The 27353-nt window shown below is 39.9% G+C and overlaps 1 protein-coding gene and 2 long non-coding RNA genes across 3 annotated transcripts in view; 1 reads left to right on the top strand and 2 right to left on the bottom strand.

Annotated features, from left to right (window-relative positions):
• Positions 1-27353, top strand: part of LOC149090799 (uncharacterized) — a 168342-nt gene that overhangs the window by 105885 nt on the left and 35104 nt on the right. The gene's annotated exons all lie outside the window — the stretch shown is intronic.
• Positions 5263-26969, bottom strand: lz (lozenge). The gene is made up of 5 exons (XM_018107294.3): positions 25736-26969; positions 23143-23382; positions 16272-16385; positions 14505-14789; positions 5263-6618 (listed from the first exon to the last, which is right to left on the bottom strand). Exons 1-5 carry the CDS (start codon positions 26349-26351, stop codon positions 5561-5563), a joined length of 2313 nt encoding a protein of 770 aa, XP_017962783.1. The 5' UTR covers positions 26352-26969; the 3' UTR covers positions 5263-5560.
• LOC149090800 (uncharacterized) lies at positions 16879-17460 on the bottom strand. Its single transcript, XR_016197558.1, has 2 exons — positions 17032-17460; positions 16879-16980 (listed from the first exon to the last, which is right to left on the bottom strand). It is a non-coding gene; the product is annotated as an uncharacterized LOC149090800 (long non-coding RNA).

Below are 27353 nucleotides of genomic sequence, written 5' to 3'. Positions count from 1 at the left end.
AACTTTCAATTCTTCCGTACAGCATAAATTATTTAGAAATAATAAAAAACAAACTTTGGTCATGGATGCTGAGTAAATAAGCTGATCCGAAATGCAACTGACTAATCTCGATGCTTAGTCATGAGAAATCAAAAAACTTTAAATATTACTCATACGCAGCGTACTCAACACGAACCCAGTTGGCCGATGTCTTAATCGGCCTCCTAATTAATTTACATTAACATACAAAATTAAATAAATACATATTTATTTATATGCATGCACGTATAATACCAATATATATAATATACGTATGTATATACTTGGACACGTATATGAAGACTTATTGATAAATACGTCAGCGATGATAACGACGTCAGAGCCAAACGGCTGCTGTGAAACCAGTTTACTTCACTTATTTAATACGGCTAATATGAATGTAAATAAATATATATATATATGCATATATATAAAATACATATATCAATCGAGTGCTGCTTTATGGTTCTATGTATTCACAATTATTATTACTTTTTTCAGTCTGATGGAGGGCAGCCTGAGCTGAGGCATATCTGAGCGACAGCAGGGCCTGGCCTTATGGCCTGTGGCTGCTGCTCAACAAACTGGCCAAAAAGCGACTGATCCAGTGTGAATCATGCTCAGTTTCAAGTGAAGCTTGCGCGGCGTTCGCCTGCTGAATAAGCGCTTAATGAGACACTCGTCAACTGTGAGAAACGCGCTCTCACTCTCCAACTCTGTGCGTGCCTCTCTCTCTCTCGCTCTCGCTCTCGCTCTCTTCGAAGAGACTAGCGAATCGCCTAGAGGCGTTGCTTCTGCTGCCTCTGCATTGCTGTAGCTGATCAGCTGCTTGTTCAATGGGAAATTTCGAATTGCTTCGAATATATGTACATATGTATATGTATATCAAATATTTTATATAGATTAATTAGTTTGCTGGCATTTCAATTTGTATATACATATATATGTATAAGTAAATCATTATTTCTTATATACACTTTATTTCTTTCTTCTCGAGTTGGCGCCACGTTTTATACGGGAGTAGCCTGCATATTTTTAAAGTAGCTTAAACGGGTATCTATATATACTGTATTTTTCGAAATGCTAAACTATATTTAGAGAATATTACATGATAGGACTTTGCGTATGAGATAAAGAAGATAAACAGCTGAAGAAACATTGCCAAACTCACAAATAATTTTTTCCTCTTAATTTATAAATGTATCAAAGAGAATTGCAATTTTAATTTTACACATGAATGTAAATATTCATTCTACATAGGTAAATACAAACTAATATGATATTTATTAATAATATATACATTTATATCATATGAATATGTCTACTAATAAATATAATATAATAAATTTTTACAAATATCAATACGCATTTCTGTCTACCATATAGTCTGCCCAAGACCACAAATTGTCTTAAGGATTGGACTTAATTCTTTTGGAACCCACCAAATGCTTGTGTTTGTGTGTGTGTGTGTGTGTGTGTGTGTGTGTGTGTGTGTGTGTGTGTGTGTGTGTGTGTGTGTGTGTGTGTGTGTGTGTGTGTGTGTGTGTGTGTGTGTGTGTGTGTGTGTGTGTGTGTGTGTGTGTGTGTGTGTGTGTGTGTGTGTGTGTGAGCTGATTACGTGCGTCAGCTGATTACGCGCACTCTCAACTTCCTCATTGGACTACGCTATGCAGGTGAAATGTATGTGTGCGTATGCATGTGTGTGTCTGTGTGCTTGTTGATAATCCTTTTGTTACGCATCAACCCCGACTGCTGCTACATCTCTCCCTCTCCCTCTCTCTCTCATTCTATCGCTTCCTCCTGCTCTCTCATCAGCGCTGACTCTCTTGCATTGCTCTCTTAGTCAGCGCAAGCTGACATGAAGTTAGCCGGACGCTCTCTTTGGTGGGTGGCAACGTAGCAGCCAGCACTCGCTGCTGGGCCTTTTGTAGGTGTTTTAAAGATATTTGTTGTTGTTGCTTTTTCTTTCTTGTTTGCTTTTTTCTCTGTTTCTTTTTGTTTGCACTGCTGAGCACTTTTGTGGGTGGAGCTTGGATTTTGCCTGTGCTCTGCTGCTCGTTGTTGTTGGTTCTTATTTTTTTTTGTCTGGTAGCATTTTATTTGCTTGGTTTTGTTCCTCTGTTTCATTGTTGTTAAATGCGCGCACTCTACGCATAATATTTTACATCACCTCGTTGGGGACTTATTGTGCCGATTGTGAAAGCTTCTGTTACTGGGAATTGCATTGCGTGAGTCAGAGCGAGATAGAGCACAAAGTATTGCAAACGTATCGGGCTCATTTTAAATGGGCTAAAGGGTATTTAATCGCCTACTATATACATACATACATATATGTACGTATATGCATACATATGCAGAAGCTTGGAATCAATAATGATAGTTTTGACATATTGTTATGTGTCTTTGAGTGTAAGATACGTTTGGACTATGACTCTAACTTGGTTAGCCAAATAACAATTTAGAATTTGTTTTCAATTTGAATATTGACCTGTATACATATTTTATATATACATATTCTTTTTATAAATATACTGTAAGGTTTTTAGTGCCATCTCTGCTTCAATCGCTTAGTGCTCAGTGTAGGTATTTCCCAGTCGGGCATTCCCAATTAGATCACTTTAAGCTGCTTTTATTCGAGATTTTACCCAGTACATTTCGCAATTACGTGCAATTTGCTAGAGGAAATAGTTTCTTTATTTATCTATACGTGTCTCATTTCTTCATCATATATATTTTTTTCTATATTTCGAAATTCTTTTAGTCTTAATTCCTAATCTTTTTTGTGTGATCTTTTCTCATTCTTTACTTATTGAGCAAATTTATTTCCAAAAATGTATAATAATATATAATATATAGAAGAATTATATTAATTTATAATATATAACAAATATTCTTCAGCTTCTTAAAGAGAGTAAGAGAAGGTAAAACCAAAATTGATTATGCCTGACAAATAAATTGTTTTAGTCAAAAATCTAGCTATCCAACATTGTTTCTGTATTTCATTGAAATAGTTTGTATGATTTTTTGAAGATAATAAAATTTGGTAATATAATAATGTTGTCTGCATACAGTTTTCGGACGAAATTATCCTGGTAAATCCAAGTAGATATTGAACTATTAAATATTATTGAATATGAATCTTGCTGATGAATCTTTCTAGAGTATGACTTACAGTGTGTATTCAAAATTTACTTTTCATTTACATTGATATTTACCAAACGTAGTGATGGTGTGTAGCTCATTCATAACACTTGGATTCTCAGATTTTCTGTTTGGAGTCTAGTTTTAAAAGAACGAAAATTTTTAGTTTTATATTATAAAAAAAAAATAAATAAATACATATTTTAGAGAAAGCTTTTCAAAAGTGTCAACTTGATTTGTTTTGTGCTTAAGTCCAGCAAATTTATGGTTTCTTCTAATCGCGAATTCCAGACCTGAATTCCAGAAACTATGCTGACTCAAAAACATGGCTCTTGCCCCATGGACATCAATATGCGTTATACTGCGAGTTGTGTTCAAAATTGTGACGGGACCACCCAGTCGGAGACCATATTACTTAAATAATACGGTAGCTGACTAGCTGGCTAGCTGGCTAGCTGGCAATGAGACCGCACAAGTTTCGAGCTAAGCTCAGCTCAGCTGACTGGCCGAGACACTGGCTAACTGGCTAACTGACTAAGTGACTGGCTGGCTGACTGACTGACTGGCTGGCTGACTGGCTGGCAATGCTTGTAGCAGAGTCTTAGTCCCGGCTGAAAGTTAATTAGCCACTGCGAACAATAGCCTAGTGTCTGAGCCTGGACCTGGAGCATTCGAGCCACTTCGGATGGTAATTCAAGTCGCACATCATAAACTGCTGACAAAGTTCTGCGCTGGGCCTTGAGTCGCTGCCACCGCAAGCTGATTGAATGTACTCGGGCACTCGTATAAGCGACAAGCGATGAAACTGACGATCAGCCAGATCATTTACGTGCACGTTCTAAAAACCTGGAGCCAAAGGGCTGAGCTACGGCTCGAATCGAGTCGAGCCGAGCCAAGCCGAGACTAGGGCTGAGGCTGAAGCTGAGGCTGCTGCCCGCCTGCAGCTGCAACTGAATCTTGAGCCAGGCGTGTGTCAGGCTTCTTGTTGTCTGCTTGCCCCTTTTCGGGGGCGCATGCTTCGATCGTTCGATCGTTCGATCGCTCGATTGTCGTTCGTCGGCATCTTTAACGCTCGGCTTACTTTCTTTGCCGGCAGTCAGACCAGCCAGCCAGGCCGTCAGGCCGTCAGGCAGGGAGCGAGCAAGCAAGCAAGCACTACCTGGTATTGGGCATTTCGCACTGTCTAGAGTTTCCACAGTTTCTTAATCCGATATAGGGGGGGCTTCGCATAGTTTTGACGCCGACAATGGCATTGCCTTTTGCAATTTAACAATTGACTGCACCGGCTTGATTTGCAGCTCAGCTTTTGTTGCATTTGGCACAAACAGTCCTCATATGAGAAGGGGCGTGTGAGGAGGGGGCTATGATTTTGCATCTTTCGGATGTAGCAACCGCGGCGGGGTGTTCAATTTATTTATGCTATGGCAAAACCGCAGAAACACAGAGAGAGAAAAAAAAAACACATTGCACGACCCATGATGATCCATGAAGCTGGAGTTAGGGAGCTAAGCCAAGCAAGGGAACTGTAGTTGGTAGCCCAAATCTAAGTGGCTAAGAGTGTGTCAGTATGTGTGTGTTTCGCTCTGGCTTGAATCATAATTTATTAACACTCACTCTTAAGGCTTCGGATAAAATTCATGATTTTCGCAATTGTTGCTGATGTTTTTCTATGTTGTTATTATTATAGCTATTGTTGTTGTTTAATGCATGTGCATAATTAACTGTAGTTATAGTTGTATTTTTACCTCTTTGTTTTCCATTCGAGTGTGGTTAGGCTTTGTGCTTTGTTTTTCTCCCTGGCCCCCCCCCCCCCCCCCCCCCCCCCCCCCCCCCCCCCATGAGGCAAGAGAGGGGGCCTGGCTCTGGGACTGTTGCTTAATAAATTGTGTGCTTCTTTCTTGCATTTCTTTTATTTTAAATAAATACGATAACTTTATTAATAGTCTTCCATCGTTGCTTCGGCGTCACTTACACAAAATAACAAAAATCGCATCGGACATTTCTCTGCCACATGACGCAACTAATCTACACTTAAGCCTATAAAAAAAAAATACTTAAGAGTTTAGTTGTACATACTAAGAATTTAGTATAAATGTTTAGTGCGCCATACCAATACATACAATTATTATATATTTATTTATATGGAAACTATTTACAGTTCTTATCGATCTATGTATGTTAAAAAAAAAAAAAAAAAAATTTTAAGTTCATATTTGATATTCGAATATGTTCAGATGATTTCTGCATCGTGCTAAATATCATAGGCAAGATAAAAACATAAAGAAGAAGAAGAAGAGTAGAAAATATACACGCACAAATTTGATTTTCATTTTGGTTTTCAGTTCAGTTCTATGTGCAGAAAGGCGCGTGTTCTTTGGAGTGGCCCTGCCATCAGATCGGGTCAATAGGGACGCCAGACTTGCGTCATATCGCCGACATCCTCTTCGCGTGCCGCCTCATTGCTCACATCGTTTGGATGCTGCTGCTGCTGTTGCTGGTGCTGTTGTTGTTGTTGTTGCTGTTGCTGGTGCTGTGCCTCCAGCTGCCGCTGCGCCTCGAGCTGCTGCTGCTGCTGCTGCTGCTGCTCTTGATGATGATGATGATGCAAATGATAATTGTTCTGGCTGGCGCCCTCGGCCGCCTGCTCGGCAATGGCAACGGCCGCCTGCTGGTCCTGTTCGCCGAGCGATACGCCGCCGCTGAGGCCAGTGCCCAAGCCAATCTCGATGCTGGAGCGATTGCTGGCCAGCGAGCTGATCGTCAGCTGCTGGTCCGTGGCCAGGTACTGCTCCAGCTTCTCGCTGCTGTGCAAGTGCAGATGTATCTGGTTCTGGTTGACCGTTGAGTAGAGTTGTGGATATAGCACGACAGGAGGCGGCGGCGCCGTGGCATGGCCAGCGGCTCCGCCGTATTGGGCCGCCGTTGCTGAGCAACTGCCGTATTGGTAGTTGTTGTAGCCATTCGACCAGGCCGCCGCATTGTTGTAGGCCGTGGGCGTCGCTCCGTAGCTGGCGTTGAGCGTCTCTAGATCTGACTTGGAGCTGGTGCCACAGTAGCCACTGGCCGCGGCCGTCTGATACGGGTCGGCGGAGAAGCCGTGCATCTCGGGAAGCACCGTCGATATGTGGTAGTTGGCCGCGTCCAGCGTGGTTGTCTCGTAGCCGCCCATGGCGCTGCTATAGTGGTTCATGGCCGACGCCGTCCCCACCGGCACCGGCACTGGCACCGGAGCAGCAGCCGGAGGCGGGGGTGGGGGTGGGAGCGCCACCTGATGCTGCAGGTGGTGATGGTGGTGCGCCGCGTGGCTATGCGAATGCGAATGCGAGTGCGAGTGCGAGTGCGAGTGGGTGTGGTGGGCATGATGATAGGGCACGCCCACTCCGACGCCCACCGGATACGCGATGTTAGCACCGGAGCTGGCCGAGCCCGTCCACTCAGCGGCGCCTATCAGATCGGTTTCTGCAAGAGAAATAGTTGGTTAGCAGCGAGCTGAGCAAGTTGACAAAAAGCCAATTTATAAGCTAGCCCCCATCTGGAGAGCATTCCCCACTCCCCACTCCCCACTTCCACTCGATCCCCATGTCCCGGCGCACAGCTGCACTTGTCACAAACATGCGTGGGCGTGGCTGGCGACAGGCGGAATGGATAATTGAAAAATAATTTCATATACGTCGACGCGGCGCGACCCACGTGTGTGTGCGCCCTTCACCCCTGGCGACATGGCCAAGGGGTTAACAAATTGGCAGAGCAAAAGAAAATTCCAAGGCATGCCCAGGGCAACTACGACAAAGCAGCGGGTGGTCGCCACCCATCCCCTGGCTCGCTGCCATCCTGCTATCCTGCCTCTGCCTCTGCTTCTGCCTCTGCCTCTGCCTCATCAGTGATATTTGACACAACGTCGCGCGCATATTTTGATTAATTACGTAAGCCAGCGGGCCCAGCAAAAGGAAAAGAAACAGAACTTTAAGTATCCCATGAGCCAGCCAAAGGAGCTGGGCCAAATATGCCTTTTAATTAATCAAATTCATTAGGCACAGGGCACGAGTCCGTGAGCAGCGCCCGCCCGTGCGAAGTCAACTATTCGCAATTATTACCTGCCTAATCTACTAATACAATGAAAGCAAATAATTCTACTAATTACACCTGACAACAACAACACGACGGAACTTTGCTTAAAGCCAGAACACAAGGCTTGCCCGAGCTTCCCATATTTGGGATCGGGCTAGCTAACACAATATACATTTATATATCTGTCTATCTATGTATATTATATGATCTAAGATAAACCCCTCTTATCAAATATTTAGGCGCTTACACCTATGCTAAGTGGATTCGTTGTACATATTTTATTCGGAAATGCTTTGATTGATTTAAATTTTGAATATTTTTGAATATAGGTCAATCTTTAGTCTATTCACCTAAACAAGACTACCTGTGTATACAGATGGCCTTAGAAAGATTGACGAGTTGATACTTCATGTATGAACAAAGACTGAAGGAAGAAACTGGACCGTGTTGATCTAAGCCTAAATCGATTGTAGATACAGAAAAGATATATTTAAAGATACAGTATATATGTAATAGGATACACTTGTATATCTAGTAATAGATACAATATACATAGATACAGCCGTAGACATTGAAGAAGATACAATTTTCTCAAGGCTCTAATCGAAGGTATATATACTTTATATACTTAATAAACTCTTTATACTATATATATTATTTACTATCATATATTGGAAACCATTTGTCAAAAGTCGGCCAGTATTGAGTAAGTAAACGAAATAAATAAATATCATTAATTATTCATCACTCTATATACTACCTTAAACTTTTATCCCGGACTGTTCTATACGAGTATATACTATAGTAGCTTTATCTCAAATATAATAGGAATTTTAATATTCGACTCTTGACCTCATTTCAATTGAAATTAGCTTCGATTTACTTTTATCACGGTTTCCGTAGCTCTGATTTTTTGATATATAATATATTTTGTTTATGAATACGTAATGCAATAATGTAGTAAAAATACAAATGTAAATGTAGTAAAAGTATTTGAGTTTATTTGATAAATAATTGATTTGAGTAATTACACTTGATTTCATTCATTTGACCTGTTGAAGGGCCACTCGCAATGGTCGGCCCATTTGCAATTTGCAATCTTCGTGTCATTCCCATTCCCAGTCCCAGTCCCATTCCCGACTTCTGTGCAGTTGATGTGTGTATTTTGGCCTGAATGGAGCGGGGGGAGTGGGCTAAGAAAATTGCATACGAGAAACTTTTCACCCGGCACTTATCACATTTTATTGTTTCAATTAAGGCGCAAATTGCATTGCTGGCACAAAAGCCGAGGCAATCAGAGGGCCCAACCCAACTACCGCAACGGCTCGCCGGGGAGATGCAATGAAGCGAAACTGTCTGGGACGCATAACGAGTAATGACTTTGGCTAAGGACAAGCTGCCCTCACCCAGGCCTCTCGGCCAGGCACGTGCAGGAAAGCTAGTGCCACGGGAAGGGGCAAGTGGCAAGGGGTAAGTGGCAGGGGCAAGTACACGCATTTTACGCTATTTGCTCCTTGGTTAGAGCCTCCATTAATGTCACTTGCATTGAGTATAATTGCGGCCTCGCTGTGTATACGCAATGCAATTGGATTGGCCTTCCCTATAATAGGCACGCGCGGAGAAATTCATATACTACAATATCATAATATATGTATGTACTTGAATACATAATTTAAGCATAGTCAAATGTGTCAGATGTATAAAGTGAAACAGTTTGAATTTCGAATATTTTCTAGCTCTAAGACATTACAAAATATGGTTTTCCATGGGCATAGATATATCCACTATAAGAATGTTAAATTGATAATGAATTGTGTTTGAGATATCCTCAATTCACTTTCACGCGGGATTGGGATTATTTATAAAGATATTTTTATTTTTTTCCAAACAACCAAAGGCGTGGACGTGGACATTTCAGAACGCGATTTGTTATGTATTTATTTATATAAATAGCTCACTTTAGCAGATATTACCATTGGCATTCTCGAAAGGAAAAGTTCAACTCTTATCATATATAAGTCTATCAGGGTTATGGTGTATATTCTAGTCTGTATATGGAGAGTTCCTGTCAGTTAAAGTAAAATTAACGAAATACGCAGACCATATTAAAAATATATATTTCTTAAAAGTCGATATCTTATAGACAATATAATATATACTTTTTTTTAAATATGTATTTGGCATTGACGTCATGGGATTAAATATGAACTTTATATTAAAATCGATGAAAAGTATGGACTGATTCTTGCTTATTTAGTTCCACTGCTATAAAAACGTTTACTCTAAGGAATCTCGCGATGAGGTTAATTTTCATTACTTGAGTTTATAATAAATCATATGACTTCTATAGGCTAGGCTTACGGCCAGTGTCTCTCATTTAGCAGCATTCCTCTCAAAAGCCTTTCTCACCTATCACAGGTCTACATTGAAAGAGTCTCGCTTTCTTCAATATTAATTTAAGATATTAACACGTTCCCTCGTTACTTGCAGTCGGAGCTATTCGTCGAGGCGTAAGTTGCGCAAATCAATGAGTAATTCGTTTGGCTGGCCGGATATCTGCGATTTTCCTTGGCCATATTCTTCATATCCGCTTCGAGTGCAATCAAGCATAAGGAAGTGCCAGAGGAAGAGGAAGGGGAAGAAGAAGAGACTCGGCGAGCTGATTATAAAACCACAGTTGGCCAATAATCGCCGTCAGCAGGGCATTGGGCAGCAGTTCAAGCTCCGGCCCAGGGCTCGGGCTCGGTCTCGGGCTCGGATTGGCAGCGACCCCGTTTCAGGTTCTCACAGCTTTCGTTTGTCAGCGCCATCTTGTAGCTCATTAAGGAGCAGACAAGAGAAGAGCTGAGCAGAGCAGAGCAGAGCAGAGCAGAGCGGAGCTTCCAGACACGAAACACAAGTGCCTAGCGACCAGCGAGCAGCGACCAGCTACCCGCCAGGTGGTGGCTAAGTGCCATTGCTGTTAATTAAAGTGGCTCCACGGCACTGCTTAGTCTCCTCTTCGGGCTTCGTGCAAAATGGCGGATGGTGAAAAAAACAAAAACAAAAAGAAGAAAAAAAAGTGCCAGCAACTTTGCTGTGCAACGTTGCTGTAAACAACAAACGGCACGAAACGGAAGTGAATTTGCGGTTTGGGTCCGGGCTTGGGTTTGTGTTTGGGTTTGGGTTTTGGTGGCGAACCAACTTGGCCACAGTTGGCGTTTTATGGGCCAAAAAGATTTCATTTCAATGTGCGATGGTTGACATTTTTGTTGTTTTTGCATGCGTTGCTCTCGCTGTTGCCGTTGCTCTTTCGCCTTTACTGTTACCCAGCACACAATACACGGCACGCATTTCTGGATGTTCATCTTACAGCATGCAGTTTGCAGTTTGCAGTTTGCAGTTTGCAGTTTGCAGTTTGCAATTTGCATTTCAATGTTGGATGTTGTTGCTGTTGTTGCTGGTGTTGGTGTTGGTGTTAGTGTTGGTGTTGCCTCGGCCATAGCCAACAGCTGCGCAACCGCATTTGGATTGATTTGTGGCTTGGGCACACACACTCGGCAAAAACTAAAATAAAGTTTAAAAAAAAAAAGCTCCAAATAAGTGCTAAACTCCAGCACGCCGCTCGACCCATCGATCTGGAAATCCAAACAGATGTGCATTTACATATTCCACGCATTCGGCCAGCATCAAGAACAAAAAAATGCCAAGCATGAAGCCATTCAATTGCTTCAAACTAAATTAAATGCATACACAAGCACACTTGAAGTCCCCAGTTGCCAGTGCTATATTTTAAAGTTGGTTATAAATATATATTCATTTAAAACTCTAAGAAACGACATAAACAAAGAAAGATTTGTAAAGCTGACTTGGAATATCCTTATCTGTTGCGGTTCTATACAAATCTACTGTGTATATGGGTCTGTGAAAACTATGCTCAAGATAATTTTCCACTACGTATAACATATATAAGCTATGCATACATACATATATGTACTATCATGAGCTGATAAAATATTTTGAGAACTATACATATATACTGAATATAGATGTGCTCATGGAAATAGTACGGCGATGAACACTGAATGTAAGACAATAAGATTTACTGATAATAATAAACAAAAATTTTTTTATATTATTTGCAATTTATATTATAAATTTAAACTTTGTGTTCTTTTTGAGAGTTTTTTGAAGGAATACTGTAAGAGGTCCGCTCAGAGAGTCTTTCGAATATTCCGTTCTTTCGATTCTCAATTTTTTGGGGGAGTTTCCATTGAAAATGCGTAAGACTTTTATTTTTGTGCTAATATACGTCAAGGGCAACAGGAGGGCTGTGTTGTCATAGTCATAGTGTGTTCGATGACTTAGAAGAAACTTTAGCTCCAAGTTTCGTTAGATGTAATTTTTATGCTCCGAAAACTCTACACGTAAACCGAACTTATTCAATCATCAATTTCCATAGTGAAGAGGGTGGCTTGAATAGCAGCCGTAGACGCTGAATAAGCCATCTGTATGTGAGTATATATGTGTCTATATATGTATACATATGCATGTATGTAGATTTAGATAAAAACAAGGGCTTTTCAGCTGGGCACAGGGTATTTACCAGTCGTGCACTTTCGACCAAAGCGTTTTTCGTTTGGCACCTGAGGTATTGTTAAGATTCTTTATAGATCGACCGAAAAATGACACATACATATACATATCTACCCCAATTTGGGGCCAACAAATAATACGCTATTTTGGAGGCGTTATCTACCAAAACTCTTTGTGGCATCAACATTATGCTAACAACCAAGTTGCTGTTGACCTCTTGTATCGGTTTAATACAAATTATGTATAATTGAATCTCCCCTGAAGGGCGGGGCAAATCAACGAAACCCACATATTTGAAAATTAAATTGAATATACAGCTATATTCGAGAGCTTTAAATCGTCCAAATCCAGGGGATCTTCACAGTTAGACCTATAATTACCTGGCGCGTTCAATAGATCAGGGAAAATCGGAAAATATTTACTTATGTAGACATTTTAACTGCATGTTATATTCATTTATGTCAAACAAATGTGTATACATACATGTACATACATATATAGTTATGTACACATATATGTAGCTAAAATTTCTATCATATCATTTGCGATTATCGATATCAATTGTAAGGCCAGTTTAAACTATTATAATTCATCATTTTGGTTTCCAATAGATTCGTTTCGTTTCGTGGAATTTCCCACTGATTTCCGTTAACAAAAAAAGCTCAGCGATTTTAGCGAAGCTATCAATATGCGTAAATTAACAATTTAAGCGCCACATTAAAATATTAATGGCTTAGCCTTTTCACAGTAACAAAAGCCAGAATGTACATACATATATACATATGTATATACTTGTATATGCATAGTATATTAATGTATGTATGTATGCTGGTATATGTGCATATTGTATACATCAACCACGAAGCGTTGGCCAAAAACGCGCTGTGGGATTTTAAGTCTACGTTTGGGGCATTTCCGGTTTTGGCTTACTTTAGCAAGCAAACATAACGAAATCGATTGCACTGCCAAATGCCCCACGAATGCTGTTGTTGTTGTTGTTGTTGTTGTTGTTGTTATTTTCGACAATTAACAGGCAACAACGACGACGGCGATATCGATGTGTCACTTTATTCGCATCGTACATACATATTTATTGTAATTGGGCAGTTCGATGAGCCGCGTCTCGACGCGATTCTCTTTTGGTGGCACACAAAATGCAAAAAGAAAAAAAAATATCATAAATTAATTAGCATAAGCAACACTTAGTCGCCGTATCAGAGTTTCTGTTTCACATTCGTCTAGGTTTCAACTAGCCCCTGACTCATACCACAATGACTCAGCCCTCCATACCCATAACCAGTGCCGGTCCAGTCCCCAGTCCCCAGTCCCGAGCTCCCCAGCTTCTCTCAGCTCCCCACTCTGTGAGCCAGTTGCTCAACTTTTGTTAAATAGCAATAATTTTGCCTCATTTTAGGTTGATGCGGCTCTGGAATCAGCGTATATTTACATACCCTCTGCACTCTGATCTATCACATCTTGGTACACATTGACACCCATACACAAACACATACATAGGCAAGCATATATGTCATATATGTATATGCCTTAAAGCTTAAGGTTAGTACGCAACATCTTTGACGGCGTGCCTTTGTCTTATTCAATACATATGTATGTATATATGTATGTATATGTATGCCAGCATGCTCTGACTAGAGAGGCTTGCTTCCAATTCCAGCTACTTCATATGCGAATCCTATCTACTATAGCAAGATAAGATGTAAATTGTCGCGTTTTCTTAGTATTAACAAACATTTAAAGCTATAGTCTACTTAAAGCTTTTCTGTAGCTCATAAAATCAAGAGTCTATAGGTTCCAGCATTATACTCTTAGTTGTGGTAAAGAGATCAACTACCTTTATGATATCGATTGGCAGTATGTATCGATATATGGCTTAAAGCTTTATTTCAATCGACATCTCAAGTCAGTTTGCGTCTCTATTAGGGGAAAGAAAATATCTACTTATGTAGTCTAGCTCATGTAGATCGAATTTAGGTCAAGTGATCGATAACTCCTCCCGCTTAAATGGTATCGATATTCGTGGATGACTCAAATGAAACCAGAGACTAGAGTAGATAGGGTTGTTTTCCAAATGACTATTATAATGAGTACAAAGTATTTGAATAGTCGAGTTGCGCTGGGTAATACCTGCGCGCGTCGCTGTATACCTAGTATAAAGCGCAATCTCAGTTCTCTGGCACAGACTCAACTATTTAAATGAAAGCACCATTATAGCATAGTTATACTCTATGTAGTGGAGGCACGGCAATGCAAGGTAGGGCGAGAGGCGAGGCCCTAGCGACAATGATCGATATCAACGGGGTTGAACTATTTTTAAGTTTCGTGGAGGAAAATAAATAAATTAGCGGCATTATGTTAAAAGATAAGTAATAAATACTAAAAATAAATCGAGACTGAGATTGCGTCTGCGACCGGCCGTTCGTTAACTCAATTAAAACGTTTAGGCCGCCTGGTGCCAGTCGAATCGACCAAATTCTTGACCATCTAATAAAGTGCACGCACACGCACACAAACACACACACATACACAAACACACACGCACGCAGGCATCACAGTAACACATTGTCACGGAAGCAAATGCAGTCAGCATTAAGACTCGTTACGTTCATTAAAAAGAAATTCCTTGAGAGTGGAAACTTGGTTTGGGGAGTGGGTCGGCTCTTTGGGTCTATACCATGTCTTACCTTGAATTTGTGGTGCGTTAGGCTTGTAGCCCTGGCAATCCGAATTTATTGTACTATTTGACGATGAGTAATTGCTACCCAATTGCTGGGCAATGCTCGCGTTTGTGGTCAGCGCGTTGCCAGCCGATGCAACCGACACCGCAGCAGCCGCCGCTGCCGTTGTAGCAGCCGCAACCTTTGCCGAGTGTCGCAGCGTTTCCAGCTCGTGAAATGTTTTCGGGAAGCCGTCTATAAATGGTCGCTGGCCCAGGCCGAGAGCACGATACTGCGGACCGCCGGTTGAACCTGCACAATACGGCAAGAGAATTTGCATATGTTATATATATTGATATTTGATGCATTTAACAATACATGGATTAGTAATTCGAAACAATTTCAGTCATCTGAGCAATTATTTAGATCTGTCATCTCATTGAGGTCACAAGATTTATTCTGGCATTACTATGGGTCAAGTCCAGTCGATCAATCATCATGATAACTACCGAAGATCAGCGATGTCTGCGAATGATTCGCACATTGGCAACACTTCAGTTAACAACAATGTGGCAGGCTATGCCTCTCGACATCACCACCAGTCGTCGTTAGCACCTTTAGGACATAGGGCTAGTTTGAGCAGTCAAAAGTTAGGTTTCTTAGTTTATGTGATATCTGAACATAAATCGCTGTGACATAAGACTTCGAATTCATAATTAATATTTCGATTGTCAAGTCGCCCTGCCTGTCAGTCTAGTTGATAGACCTTAAAGTCTTATAGTGCGCTAGCCTGTAGCAGAGTATGAAATTTATAGGAGCTAAAGACGCAGCAATACTATACCGAGCACAGCTCACATGTCTTATCTATAGAAGCAATATCGCTTCTAGAGGAAAATTTCGTATTTAAACAATTTACTGATGCATCCTTATTGTAACACTACCGCCTAACTTCTCATTCCACCCTCGCTCGTTCGTTCGTATGGAATGAACACATACTCAAGGTAAAGCCGCAGCATATTTTATAATGCATATACTTAAGTTAACTCGTATGTAGAGTACGTATTGCCAGTGAAGACCTAAAAATGCATTAACAAAAAAAATTAATATTAAAATAAGAAAAAATTAATTCATACTCGCATATGCATTACACAAAACTAAAGAGAGAGAGAGAGAGAGGGAGAGAGAGAGAGAGAAAACACACACTCAATACGACATCGTTGCCGCCTTTGCAAAAAGGTTTTTCTTTGAAAACCGCAATATTTTCAGAAACCGTAGGAAGCAATGCAGTTCAGTTCAGTTCAGCTCAACTCAGCCCAGTTCAGTTCAGTTCAGTTTAGTTGAGCTGAGTTCAGATGACTTGAGTTGAGATATACATATACGTATGTACATACCTACGTACGTCTATCTGCCTGTGTCCATCTGTGTGTTGGCAAACCGGCTGCACTTTTCAAACACCTTCCAAAAAAAAGAGGGTCTTCGAAATAAAATGGCGGCGCTCTCTTTACAAGATCTCGCATTGCGAGCAATTTTCAAGTCAAAATCTGACGCAAATATTTTGACGGCATGCAACAGAAGGCAGAAGCCTGAGGGCAGAAGGCTGAAGTTAATCTCTCGACTTCCACGAGGATTATGAGTGATTAGCATTGTGTGCAATTGGCCGATATGGCTTAAGCCAGTTACATCAATTAGACACTTGTCTAATGCGGCCTAAGACCCAAAACCCAGCGTGTGACCTGAGCCCGACTCGCCTGTGCGGCTAGTGCTTATGTTTCAGTTAGATTCCGTGCTACTTACTTATCTTGGAGCGCGGCTCCCGGGGACCGTCCACTGTCACTTTGATGGCTTTGGCATAGGTGGCAACTTGTGGCGGGCTTGTTGCAACGGTAATTGTTAGCGTAAAGCTCTTTCCTGTAACATTGAGAAGGGCGAAAGAGAAACATTGGGTATTAAAAGTCGTATATTGATTTACGAGACAGCTAATTGGCTACCGAATCAATTTTCAGCTCCTCCCAAAATGTATTTAGAATTGTCTGCTGTCGACCGCCCTCGATGCGCTATAAGCTCTTGCAATTCTCAACTACGTTGGGCACTTGTTAAAGAATCTCTGATTTTGGATAATATTTTAAAAGAGTTCTTAGAATCGCTAGTATAATCGAATTGTAAATATGTATACTTAATTCAAAACAGTTCTATACAGTGTGATTTTCGAGATGCTTATAGTTTTCTACATATGAGTTAAGTTTAACTTTACCTAAAGCCTATGGTTTGCCATATCAATTTTTTTTCTGCACTCTTTTGTATAGTTAAGTCGATATCTATATCCGCATACATACATATCTGTCAGTGAACAAGGGTATATCCGCATCGGCTTGCTTATTTTAACTTTGACACTTTAAGCTAATTCTTTTTTTAGTATGACGCAATTTGTTTGAGCTCGACATAAATTTTGTTGATCCTTCCTTGATGGCCACCTCCAAGCGATTGTCCCGCACCGCATTTATGGCTACAAACAAACAACAGCAACAGCAACAACAGCAACAACAACAAGCACAACAACAACAGCAGCAGCAGCAGCAAGAACAGCAAACGCCATAAAATTGTTGAAACCTGTCGGCTGGGCGCGCGAAACGGGGCAACATTGTGCTCTTTGAATGGGCTTGACCATGTTTACACTGTTTATGGTCGAAGCGGGTGTCGCGACGCGCCGCATCGTCTGGTCTAATGGTAAGCGCTGCACGCTGCACGCTGCACTCGGAACGGTGATAAGTTTATCGATTTGCCAACCGCAGTCTGTAATCGATTATCGGGCGCAGGAGTCTGTTCGACTTTCGACTGGCTATGGCATACGCATTAATTGCCGCTTCTGCTGCGCGCTCTGACTGTAAATTTAATAAATCCATTCCCCCTTCGCATGCCCTGCACCCGCTGTGCATACAGGGTATATTGGTTTAGTGCATACGTATGAAGTAAGCACGCCGAAGCAGGCGTGCCTCGCCAAGATCAACAAGATATATCTATTTATCAGTCTAACTCCCTCTATATACAGCTAGAGACTTTAAATGTGATATATTTTACTCAAAAAGCCAATAGATCGATTAAAGGAACCTCCTAGATGCATAAGTCTATTGTGAATATATTCCCACACTGTCTAGCCTTAAGTTTAGTAAGCTCAATTTTGTTAAGCAGTTTACACATCATACCCTCGAGCTCTGCGCAGGATGCAGGGTATTTGCTAGTCAGGGCGTTTCAACTAGAGCACTCTGACTTGTTGTCGGTGGTTAATGAACAGATATTTGCAGTGCCTGACAAGAGGGGGGCTGCCGACTGAAAGCCGCACAGGTAGCCAGTTTATGCACACATTCATACTATATATTTAAATAGCCACTAAAGCAACATTGTTTTTACTTTGTTGCAGGGCAGCCAACAGCTAGAGAGTGAGAGGAGAGAGTCGAATTCGGTGCCGTAGACAGAGCCAAAATCAATCCTTCCTGGCAACCGCAAAACCTCAGTCGCATCCATTGCAATAGTCCCCGCCCGCCTGCCATGGGGCTAGTGGGGCAGTGCATGGTGCACCCACGCAGCAGCAACGCAAGACAGGTCAGAGGCTGGCAGTGGCAGTGGTACTTGCTCTTGGACAACTCGACAAAATGGTATTTAATTAAGGACAGTTCAGCCAACGAGCTGGACAGACCTAAGCTAAGAGATATTGGAGTTCATTAACCCAACTCTGTTTGTTTTTATGACCATTCGCATATGCCCCGTAAACTGTGCTCATCAGTTAGAAAGCGTTTGTCCTCGCCGCTCTCAACTCTCGACTCTCGACTCTCCAATCAGCGCTCTCCACTCTCGACTCCCTGTCATTTAGATCTATTGGCGTGCTACGTGGTCGTTGACGCTGGCTTCAAATGTCTTCATTAGCTCGAGTTGAGCTTGCGTTTGAAAGTCAAATCTATCGCAATAAGAAGCCAAATTAATCAAACTGCTCCAGAAAAAAGAAACAAAAACCAAAAGCATAATGACACGAAAATCCGAAGAAAAAAATAAACAAAATTCAAACTGAATACCAAAACTTTTAAAGAGACTCCTAGACAGCTTGGCTTTACTTGCTCTTTGGTTGTCATTATTCAATGGAGCGCACCGACGCATTTGTGTTACCTGACACAGGCTGGGAGCAGGAGGCAAAAGGCAGAAGGCAGAAGGCGGCCCAAACTGGAGCAGTGAAGCCAAGGCAATCAGCCGCAACTCAACAAGCGAACACGCGTCTGCCTTTTGTTGTACGGATAAAATATGGCACTACTTATGACCGCTAAAGACCCAATGTAAATGATAATGCATAATAATAATAATACAAATAATAATAATAGTAATAACAATGATAGAAATCATAATGAGCAGCCGCTCTCGACTCTCGACACTCTCAGCTCCGATCGCGAGGAAAACAAAGCCTGCAACAACCTAAATGAGTTATCAGCATCAGCCGCAGCTGAACAATGGCCAGCCAAACAGCGCAACGCAACGCAACGCAACGCAACGCATCAGAGCCAAATTTCTAGTAATTGGTAGAGACGATCAATTACAAAATGGAGCCAGTCCCAGCCATGTACAAGTCTGTCCATTTATGTCTGCACGTATGCGACAGCCTGACCTACTCTGGTAACTCTAGTATGTTTCAGTTCGTTGCGAAAGATTTCCATTCAACTACTATTTAATATTATTACCATTAAATATATTGAACGTTTGCCCAAATTTTAATGAATTTGCCTTTTCTTGCACTGTTTATTTGTCGCTTGTCATGATGTCCTGGATGATAATAATAATAATAATACTTAAATTGTACTATATTATATATGTATTATACTAATGTTTCACCAAATGGTATAATTATTCCCAATTATTGTATTATATGGTCATAAGTATAACACTTTTATCAATTGGTCTATGTGACCTAGTTTTGAAATTTCAACTCTAAATCTATGAAACATTCCTTTTTATGCGATTCCATCAATAGTTAAATATATGTCTGACATTTGTAATCCCTTTGGAAATAAAAGCGGCCCCTTACATAATTTTATGGCTGTAAGTCTTAAGGTAATTTATGAATAATAGAGTTGATAATTTTGTAAATACATCTGTATTAAAATTTCCAAGATAGTATTAGTTAAAATTTATATTAATTAGTATACATACATATGCGTATATTTATATCAATAGTTTTGATATATGTATGTACATATGTATTCCAAATATCAGGTCTCATGTCATATCCATTCACAACGCTTAGTTTTCAATAGATATACCTATTTGAGATTTGCCAAGCAGATGAAATTCATTTAATTTAGTTTATATGACTAATTTTAATTTTAATTGCAAAGAGAATGTAGATATTCTCTATACATAATTATTCATACAGACATTATACATATTCTTCAGTTTTTCAGTTGGAGAGTAATGTTCGAATAAAAGATATTACATAGATAATACCACCAAGACGTGGAAATATTTGTTAGTAAACTTGCATAACTTATTAGGGAAATTCTGGAGTACAATCGAGGATGAGTTGGCATTCCTTCAATGAATCGCAGCTTCGTTTGTCTTGTTTTTTATTCAACCTTTTAATTAACGAAGCACAGAGGAAACTTATGCGACTTATGCGATGAATCGCTGCGGCGCGTGTCACTCATTTGCCGTTTTTAATCCTTTCGGTTGGTTGTCCTTTGATATTAGATTAGGGCTGATAAGAGATGGCCGGACAGATAGGCGGTCTAATAAAGGCCAAAAACAATTGCCAGATTACCAGACTGCGATCAAACAATGTTGTTGGCCAAATATTGAAAACCATTTAAGGGGAGGGTCCAAAAAAGAAAACAAAAAAGTTAAATAAATCTATGACGCGTGACAATGTCAGGCTTGTCCGAAAATCTGTATTTAAAACAAAAAATTCATAAACACACACAGATATATTTTTAAATACATGAACAAACGCTCACACACTTTGAATGTTGTTTGTTTGCTGGACGAAATGAGCTTTGTCATTTAATCAGAAAACACCGCATGATGTCCTGGCTCGCAATTTATATCCCTTTCTCGCTCTGGCACTCGTTGTATTGGCCGTGGGGGCATTGGGCGTTGGGCGTTGGGTTTGGCTATTAAATGAACGACACTGGGGCTGTCGTTGACAATTTGGTCAGCGCTTATATTCTTACATCATTAGCTTGTTATTTGCATGCCTGTTGCCCGTCGTCGTCGTCGCCGTCGTTGTCGCCGTCGTTGTCGTTGCTCGGCTGTTGTGGCAGTAATTATTAGCTGCCCCTTGCGGCACGAGCCGTCAATTGGCAGGCATGCAGGCTGCCTGCGCTGGCCGTCTGGCAGGCAGTCAGGCAGGCAACAGTTGCAGCTAATTAGCCAACTGCTGCTGCTGCTTCTGCAAAATTCTATGCAATGGGACTCTGAAGTACCAGCTCATGACCATATCCCTATGTATTATAATGGTGGGTTCAAATCGATTATAACATTGCGTGACGCCCAAAGAACAGCTTCAGCTCAGCTCAGCTCAGCTGAGCTCAAGGTATTCATGTGAGCAAGCCGACTGCAGCCGAATTCGCGAACTGTCGACCCGAGTTGTTGTCGTTGTTGTCGAGTTGTTGCATGTTGCCCCGGGGCCAGCGCAAACTGCAGCAACAGCAGCAACAGCAACAGCAGCAGCAACTGCAGCACCAACAGCAGCAGCACGATCAGTCGCCTAATGTGACGACTGGACATTGATCCTTGCTGCGTGTTAGGACCCATTCACCATAATCACAAAGCTGATTGTAAGTACAGAATCGCATTGGGCAACGGATGCCACAAACTTAACTCGCTCAATCAAAGCACTTCCGCTCCCAGCAACAACTTCCGTTCCTTGGCCAAAATTTGGATTCTTGAATAAGAAATTTGCTAAACGTTGCCCGACAAAAAGACTGCAAGTCTTTCTTGCATTAAAAGGACGAAGTTTTAATTTTCTGTTTGCATTTTTTGACATTTTTAACTGGTTTATGTCTCCAGAGGTACTATCTAATCTTATTGGATGTGATCTGATGAGAGTATATCCAATTGGATTTATATATCTGCGTATCAGTCTACTTTCCTGGATACACTTGAAAAAGTCTGCTCTATATTGTAGAATGCATAGATAATCAATGGAACTTCCGCTGCTTTAAGCAACATATATATATAGTTGATTGTAGTTGAAGTGCATCTGTCATATTTATGTTCCTTATAAGATATTGTAAAATTTGTTGTACTTGGACAACTCTTCAGGTTGTTCGTTCAATTAATCTTTGGAATATATTCGTTTGGTTATCTCCTCCCCCTGATCTCTCCTTTACAAAGTGAACCTAAAGAGTTGGGAAATCGCACATATCTTATTGCAGTGCTAAGTAATCTTCCGTATATCCAGTATAAAATATAGTATAATAAAGTATATATGCAGAAGCACACCTCTGAGATGTGTCAAATGGAGAAACCCAATGTGAGTTCCCTACTCTACGTATATCTTGCTCTACGAATCTACTGGGGTGCACTGTGAAGTTCTATATAATATAGAATACTAAGGAATAATCTGAATTATCTTAATTGAGTTTTAGCACAAACTTTATTTTTATGATAGACGTAGGTACGAAAATTGTCTAGTTATAGTATTCCGGTCACTCAAGGGACCGTCGTTATACCCGGAAGTCGCTATAACCGTATGAGTGTGCTCATAAAAGTTGTCTGGGGACCAGAATTTTCGTCGCTATACCAGTAAAGACGCAGTGTTGTTATAGCCGGATTCTACTGTCTATAAATATATTTATACACGAGCTACCTAAGATGGTGCAAATACCCAGAGGCCTACAATCCGAATCAATAATCAATAGGGATAGAGACCAAAAACATTTTAAAAAGGTTACATTTTAAGCTGCTAAAAGTAATAATTTTAAGAAAATAATCCAAATTTTAAAAATATTCCATTTATCGACTTTGAGCCTTTTCTATAGAAATAACTCAGTCTACCCCTTAAGCCTTTAATTTAGGTATTTATAGTAAAAGATATACGTTCCAATGCTCATGAAATTTTGCTAAACTTTGTTATATTGAACTGAAATATATATTAAATCTATTGACAATAAGTAAGAGCTGCGTCTTGTTGACGAAAAAAAATAATAATAAGAAATAAATAATATACAAGAACAGAAAACAGTCTGTCCTTGCTTAAATCTACTTAGAACTTTATTAAATTTAACATGAATAATATTTAAAATAAAAATATAATTAAATATAAAAATTAATACAAATATTCAACAGAGTGTAGATAAATTGCCCTGCATTGAAATTGGGTTATATACTGTCTATAATATATATAATAACCTACAGTAGAGTTTCGAATTCGATTTATAATTATTGAGAATGACTTTTTTTCAAGAACAGAACTTTTTTCGATTTATCGCGATTTTCGATTTAGCGGGCTACACACTATTGAGACTCGACTGTATATATATAGTATTAATCAAAATTACTATTATCTCAGAGAAAAAAAATACAATAAGACTTGCTAGAGGTAGCTAGCCTCGGCTCCATTTCTAATCCTAAGCCGTATATATGTCAGCATAGAAGCACTTTCCACACTTGCTTTGCTTTTGGAACTCACCTCGACCACTGCGTCCGACGAAGCGCAGATCGTTGAACTTGGCCACGCCGTTCTTCATCTGGGCTGTGTAGTTGCGCAGCTCGGCACAGCAGTTCTCGTCGTTGCCCGCCCGGATGGTCACATAGGTGCCATCGCCGACGTCCGCCAGGGCGACAACTTTAAAGGCCAGCGGCAGAGTTTTATTCGAGCGCCAATGGGAGGGCAGGGCGGAGCAGAGGAAGTACGGATTGCTGGTGCGCACTGCAATGCAGAATGATAAATAAAATTAAATCAAATAGAAGTTACAAAATAAAATCAGAAAAAAAATAAACAATAAACAAAAATGTAAATTTCAATTTATGGATTCATTTATAATTTCTCCAAAATACGGTGAATAATTGATAGTTATTTGGCGGCAGCATTTGACCATCAATCATTTCCATCTGCATTAACCGTTCCACCAGGCGCTTCATAATTAATTAGTGGGTGGTCACTGCGAAAGACACCGACAGTTGCCAGCCAACGGTTAACAGTTACCAGTTGGCACCTTGCCCCATTCTGGCGCAGCAACTGACAGTCAGTCAATCGATGCCTGAACAATCTATGCGGAAGTTGCTGATTTCTAAAAAACATTTTTGACTTTAATTTTTGATTCTACATACATACATATATAAGTAGTATATAGTAATAGTGGCATATATAAACATATATATAGTTTACTAAATATCGCGATTTTATATTCCATATAAGCCGAGGGCCTCAGTTCGCAGTGCTTTGCCTTATAAGTTCTAGCTCTAACTTTTAAATAAATAAATTGTAGACTTCTATGGTAATGTCATCCGTTCGTCCTTTATCCCTCATGTTATTTGCATTAACAGCAGGCATATGAACTTGATACTGAATTAATTAGTATACAGTTTACATATAATAGTTTGTATTTAAGCTAGAGAATTTCTGTGTTACATCTATACATATTGCTGTGAGTTTATGCAAATTTATTATTTATTGTGCATTTCAGAATATATATCTATATGTATATGCACACATATGTACATACACAGATACGTACAAACACACACACACACACAGTATAGATATACATACATGCAAAATAAATTTGCGCTCGTAAATCGCACAAAATCTTATATTCTACAGTTTCATAGCTCCATAAATTTTAGTAATATATACTCCCAATGCGGCATTTACTTTCCACCAACTATTTAAATTCGCATAATTCAATTCTCTGCTCTTCTACAGATCGACCTATAAATTAAGTGGCTCCCAGATCTTTGAATAAATGTTGCTGCATTTGGACAGTGAACAAGTGAGGTGAATTATCCAGACTAGATTATGATATCTTTCATTAATTTCCTTATATAAAGCTTTGTGGAATTGTAAACTATTTGGACGACTGTTTCGATAGAAATTATTTTGGATATAAATAACATGCTGCGGAATATCATCTATGTGCTTAGTGAATTATAAAATATAAATTGTTTTACAAAATTTTGTAGTAGCTATTCGCTCTTAGTTAAAGTCAACCAAACAGGGTATCTGACATCTAAGGTCACAGCTTCACAGTAGTGTCTCTACAGAACCGTTAGCTGAGCAACACCATAATTACGGGTATTATATATTTACATACATATTGTTGCAAGGTATCTGATAGTGACATCTTCTTCTACCTTTCCATAACTTTGTCATAATCATAATAAAAAATAATAATAAAAAAAGCAAAAGCAAATGACCAAAAATGTATCCAAGTCTTATAGGGAACAGGGTAATCTTTCACGAAATTCCACGCAGGATGATTTTCTCAAGCTCTGAGATTTCATATGGGTCATTGATATGAGCAGGCATATATGGATTTCAGTGAAATATTCTACCAAAGAAGAGCGCCAAGAGTAGAAGGCGAAGAGGAAAAAGTAAAAATGAAAAAAAAAATAAGCAGCAGAAAAAAAGCAGCCAAGACTCGTGCGTTGATATCAATAACAATTATTGATATCACTTTACTCATCAGCGAACATCGATATAGACCTAAAGCCTTAGAAGTTTTCGATATCTTATGAATGTCATCCTGGCCACGCGCTAAAGCGTCGATAGCAAAATGTGCAATATAAGCAAATGCGGATTGGTAAATTTTATATACAGATATATGAATAGTTTAATATAATATCAAAAACGTTTCTCTAACAGAAAAAAAAAAAAAAAATCAATTGCTATCCAGATTGTTTACTTGTAGATTGAAAATAAATATAGTGAATAATTGGGGTTACAATTGGTAAAAACGAAAGTAGATGCCCTCAATAAGAATTTGAAATACAAGAAATTTGCTAAAAATGAATTAGATTTATTTTCCTTTATGAGTATCAAGAATATCTTGGAAAAAAGATCAAATAAATGTTTATTTAAAATATATTATATATAGAATTAGAGAGGTTTCATCAAGTGTATGCTTTAATAAAAATATCAACAAAATCTGATTAACTGACATAATTTATATAAAAATATATACCAAGAGTCAAAGAGCTAATATCGCTGCACTATACATATACATAGTGTATTCATTTCCTTTTTTTTTTTGTAATATATATACATTTTGTATGCGGCTTACCCAATTCGCCGGGATATTCCTGTTGTCGTTCGAGCACAAATCGCTCCATCCATAACAAATCTTGATGCACTGCATTGTTGCTATTATTGCTGTTGTTATTGTTGCGACTATTATTATTATTATTATTATTATTATTAATGTTGTTGCTACTGCTGTTGTTGTTGTTGTTGTTGTTGATATTGATTTTATTGCCACTGCCACTGTTGGCACTGTTGGCGGTGCCATTGCTGGCGCCACCTGTTGGCGAACTGCTGCCAACACTGGCACTGCTCGACGGCAACACCTCGCACATGATCGCCGCAGCGGCTGAGCCACCGGCGGTGGCAGCAGCAACAGCTGTATTGGCGCTCTTATATTCCGCTGGCGCTGACCAGCCCGTACCCGTTGGCGACGCTGATGATGTGACCATGCTGCGATTGCCGCCGTCGATGATGCTGCTGCTGCTGCTGCTGCTGTTGATGCTGACGCTGCCGCTGACTGGTGCCACAGCCGGGACAGCTCCTGTTTCGATTGCAATTGCGCCCGTATAGTAGCTGTTGAGGTCGCTGACGACCGTTGTTGCTGTTGCTGCAGTTGCTGTTGCTGTTGCCGCCTCGCTGGGCAAATGGAAATGCATTCGGTGTGGGCGCCAACAACTGAATCAAAGTCAAAATTCAAATCAAATCAACAATTATTGTTGTTGTGTTTTTTCCCTCTTTTTTTGCGGCGCCAATTTGTCGAGCGACAAGTGACTTGTGCGGGCTTCGCTCTCTCTATTTAAAGAATTTTATGTTTCAATTTCAGTTTATGTGGCCGTTGCTGTTATCACTGCGGATCGATAACTGATGCCTCAAGCGGTTGCAGCAGCTGATGGTTGTCGTTGTTCTTGCTCTTGTTGTTCTTCTCTATTTTGATTTATTTAATAATCAGGCAAAACAAAAAATTAGTCACAAATTAACACTCGATGACTTGATGACGACTATTGTTGATCTTGCTGTTGTTATTGATGTTGATGATGTTGTTGCTGCTGTTTGGATGTTTAGCTCTTGACTTTCATAGCTATTGCAACATTAGGCACACACAGATAAACACACACATAAATGCGTAGGTCATAATCAAATTCATTACATTCATTTGCGACTACATTTTCGCGCTTTTTCTTTTTTGTGCTTTGTCATTTGACAACAGCAGCAACAAGAGCATTGTTTTTAATCTCTTATTTATTTCTAATTGGAGCACAGTTAACCGTTAAAAGTATCAGAAATTTTTGATTTTTGAAATGTTTATTCCTATCAATTTTGATTTGATTAACGTATTTATTAATTTTTTGTTTGTTTCTTTTTTTTTAATCAAAAAGTTTCTGTTTGGCGCCTTTTAGTTTAGCCCAATTCATATTGCAACAATAATAATTATATTAATAATAATTAATACATAATAATTAATGAATCATTACACTTCCACACACGCACACACACTCACACACACGATGGCAAATTCGTAATGAGCCATGTGCAGTTGGTTTTTTGTTGCTATTTGATTTGATTGCCAACAAACAAAATATGTAAAAAAAAAAAGAAACAGGTGCGTCCGCGTGTCGAACTAAAGTGTTACTGACACCTAACGTGGCCACCAGCGGCGA

Source organism: Drosophila navojoa, chromosome X (genome assembly GCF_054131105.1).
Source record: "Drosophila navojoa isolate 15081-1374.11 chromosome X, UAZ_NAV_1.0, whole genome shotgun sequence".
Taxonomy (NCBI): domain Eukaryota; kingdom Metazoa; phylum Arthropoda; class Insecta; order Diptera; family Drosophilidae; genus Drosophila; species Drosophila navojoa.
Note: the sequence above shows the minus strand (reverse complement) of the source record. Positions and strands in the feature narration are given on the sequence as shown.

What these genes read in the sequence shown, in the direction of transcription:
- lz (XM_018107294.3), bottom strand. Translation starts at nt 26,351, where the DNA reads ATGCATTTCCATTTGCCCAGCGAGGCGGCAACAGCAACAGCAACTGCA. An exon ending in GGAATATCCCGGCGAATTGG is followed by an intron (nt 23,383 to 25,735) that starts GTAAGCCGCATA and finishes TCTGCATTGCAG; the next exon opens with TGCGCACCAGCAATCCGTAC. An exon ending in TAACGCACCACAAATTCAAG is followed by an intron (nt 6,619 to 14,504) that starts GTAAGACATGGT and finishes TTTCTCTTGCAG; the next exon opens with AAACCGATCTGATAGGCGCC.